The following is a 3,578-nucleotide window of genomic DNA, read 5'->3' on the forward strand; positions in this document are numbered from 1 at the left end:
CACAAGACATTTGTCATTGATACTGTACTTTAGTATATTTGTTAAGTACCTACGCTTGCTTATGTGCAACAAGCAATAAAAGAGACGCATCGCTGATTAATGCTCTTGTTCAGTAGGTGGAGCTAATGCACCCAGTTAACTATCCACAATCATGAAAATCCAAAGAAGAAAAGCCTCGCCTCTGTCTTCTATCACGTCCTCAGACAGGATTTAAAAAGCTGGGAACCCCTCAGTGCACCATCATTAGTTGAACGACACTGACCAGTGAAAATGAGCGGAAGAGGCAAGGGAGGAAAAGGACTCGGTAAAGGAGGCGCCAAGCGTCACCGTAAAGTCCTCCGTGATAACATCCAGGGCATCACCAAGCCCGCTATCCGCCGTCTGGCTCGCCGCGGTGGAGTGAAGCGTATCTCCGGTCTGATCTACGAGGAGACCCGCGGTGTGTTGAAGGTCTTCCTGGAGAACGTGATCCGTGATGCCGTCACCTACACCGAGCACGCCAAGAGAAAGACCGTGACCGCCATGGATGTGGTGTATGCTCTGAAGAGACAGGGACGCACTCTGTACGGCTTCGGGGGATAAACACTGAACGATCTTTACTATTGAAGAAAAGGCCCTTTTAAGGGCCACCAAATCATTCAATATAAAGACTTTGTATTTGTTTACTGCACATTACCATTTTCATAAAGTTTGTAAATGCACTTATTATTGATTAGATCTGTTGCAATTATTGTTTTAATATTAATCTGCCTCTGCACTAACTTTTGATCAGTTTTGCTTTAGAGTCCATGTGCTCTGAGGAGATGCACGTGACTTCTGGTTACTAATGTTCCAGGTCTGTAAACGGTGGTGAAAAAAAATCCTAAAGTATGATGCAATACAGACTTCTTTGTAAGTCCGACGCTGTTGAATCGGAGACTAAAAATGAATGTAATATAAATGTAAGTATTTGCTCTTAATCTTCAGATGACAAGTACCTCAATCTCTGAGGTCAACAAGCAATAAAAGAGAGCATCGCTGATTAATGCTTCTTGTTCAGTAGGTGGAGCATCAGCCAGTTTTTTATCCATTTAATTATTTATTTTAATGAAGTGGTCTGCTGTCTTCTATCACGTCCTCGACAGGATTTAAAGAATGGGAAATAACCATCTTGTTGAACGAAACTGACCAGTGAAAATGAGCGGTGAGGAAGGGAGGAGACAGGAAATGAGGCGCCAAGCTGTCATCCCGATAAAGTCCTTCCGTGATAACATCCAGGGACACCAAGCCCGCTATCAGCCGTCTGGCTCGCCGCGGTGTGTGAAGGATCTCCGGTCTGATCTACGAGGAACCCGCGGTGTGTTGAAGGTCTTCACATGGAGAACGTGATGATGCCGTCACTACACCGAGCACGCCAAGAGAAAGACCATGGATGTGTTCATTTGTGCAATACAATATTTATAATAGTTTCTGTCTGCCATATAATATTACTGTGGATTCTCTGAACTGTTCTTTACTGTTTTTATTGCTTTATTTATAATACTTATTTGGATCTTTACTATTAAAGAAATGGCTCTTGTTTTAACTATCAAATCATTCAATATAAAGAGTAAATTTCCCCCTGCAACTAACCATTATTTTAAAATGGTGTTTGATTATATGATGACTATTTATTTACAAGTACATTCTAATGTTGTCTACCTATGTTGAACACACTTTTTGTAAATCGCTTTGGATAAAAGTATTAAAATAGACTAATGTAATGTACTCCAAGACAACATCAGACAGATAATGAAATCTACATGATCACCTAATCATGTGGTAGACTACCTGATAAAGGTTACCTTAAACCTAAAACTTTTTTCAAAACTAATTGTGATTTAAGTAATATTTTCTAAATTTGTTTAAATGACCTCAGTTACTTTCAATCTATGGAAAGATTTCTTTAAATGTCATAGAACAAAGACTCAAATGAAAGTCTGATCCTGTTTTAGTTTGTTAATTGGATAACACTAATGCTGCGATGTCAGTAATAATTCGGAATTACTCAACCATTTGGAAATTTATCATTTTCATCTTGTATGTCAGCTGAAAAATAATTGCCATTTTGCAGCCCAACAAATCAAGTTCCTTGTATTTAATTATGTTAGAAAAAAATATGGGTATTTGAGTGAATGTTTATAACTTGTGCACATTGACAGGAAGCATTCATGAAAATGTACATCTTAAGATTGTTGTAACAATAAATAAAATAAACTTTACATGTTTGCATTCAACAAGTGTGTTAACATTGTAATGCAAAAAATATATTGTTTTAACATTATGTTAAAGCCTTGCTATGTGAAACTGGTTTTATTAAGCTATTGAATGGATGCTAATATTTGTAACACTGTATAACTCTTTTTTGAAGGAAGTCCAAATGATACATTTCAGGAAGCACTAAAATTAAATCTCAGCGGAATGCACTTTATGCCTCTGTCTTACTCTGATCCGATGACACAATCTGAACATTCAGTTTTATAACAGTGTCATTGTATATATTTAAAGCATTGACTTTGCTGTCCCAGTCAGGTGCAATTATTTGTCAGTGATCATTAATGGTATAACTATTTATATATAAAATGTAGTTTTAGAAGAGGACATGTTCCTTCTCACAGTGTTCAGCTCTGATAGTAATTCTGGCTAAAATGCACCATAAGCTTCGGCCATCATCAGTGTGTTTGCTGCTCCAAGAATAACTTCAGTTTATTAAAAACTGATCAGTGTTAGATAGTTATTTTTACATTGTGGTCCCGAACAAACATGTGGACCAGTTGGAAAACAAGTTTTGATGGAGCTCTGATACATTTAAATCATTTTAGGAGAGAAATTAGAGGGAAAAGTCGCTCATCAGTGCTGTCCACGGCGGTAAGTAGGTGAGGTTTGGAGGCTCCTCAAACAAAATACAGAGATCATCAGAGCTCTACATGACTTCAATATGAAGAGAAACATGTCCGCTATCGGCTCCCTTCACTGTTAGTCTTCAGTAGTTCTTCCACATTTAGTTTTTCCTCTTTTATCGGTGAAGAGAAAACACAAGTGACTCTGCTTTCAGAGTGCACAGAGGAGCCACGAGCTGGGTTGAGTCTCCACGGTTCTCATGGTGTGTTTAAGTGCAGCCCCCTGCTCTGAGCTCTTCAACAGTCAGACAGACTCTCTGTTACCGTGAGGACGAACACATCAACGCTACAAAATGGCAGAAGTAGCTCCAGCTGCAGCTCCCGCTGCGGCCAAAGTAGCCAAGAAGAAGGTGTCCAAGCCGAAGAAGACTGGTCCCAGCGTCGCTGAGCTCATCGTTAAAGCTGTGGCCGCATCCAAGGAGCGGAGCGGCGTGTCTGCGGCCGCCGTCAAGAAGGCTCTGGCCGCCGGAGGATACGATGTGGATAAGAACAACTCCCGGGTCAAGACCGCCATCAAGAACCTGGTGACTAAGGGGACTCTGGTCCAGACCAAGGGGACCGGGGCCTCTGGCTCCTTCAAGATAAGCAAGACGGCTGTCGAGAAACCGGTCAAGAAAGCCGCTCCTAAAGCCAAGAAGCCCGCAGCTAAGAAACCCGCAG

General features: G+C 40.7%; 2 protein-coding genes across 2 annotated transcripts in view; both read left to right on the forward strand.

Moving 5' to 3' along the window:
• The first annotated feature begins 257 nt into the window (after positions 1-257).
• LOC129108514 (histone H4) lies at positions 258-610 on the forward strand. The gene has a single exon (XM_054620357.1). The coding sequence runs from the start codon at positions 271-273 to the stop codon at positions 580-582; it is 312 nt and encodes a 103-aa protein (XP_054476332.1). The 5' UTR covers positions 258-270; the 3' UTR covers positions 583-610.
• Positions 611-3,087: 2,477 nt separating this feature from the next.
• Positions 3,088-3,578, forward strand: part of LOC129108489 (histone H1-like) — an 820-nt gene continuing 329 nt past the window's right edge. Inside the window, exon 1 of the mRNA XM_054620333.1 lies at positions 3,088-3,578. This exon is cut by the window's right edge and continues 329 nt beyond it. Coding sequence (XP_054476308.1) covers positions 3,212-3,578 — 367 coding nt within the window. The 5' untranslated portion in view covers positions 3,088-3,211.

The sequence above is a fragment of the Anoplopoma fimbria genome, chromosome 19 (genome assembly GCF_027596085.1).
Source record: "Anoplopoma fimbria isolate UVic2021 breed Golden Eagle Sablefish chromosome 19, Afim_UVic_2022, whole genome shotgun sequence".
NCBI lineage: Eukaryota > Metazoa > Chordata > Actinopteri > Perciformes > Anoplopomatidae > Anoplopoma > Anoplopoma fimbria.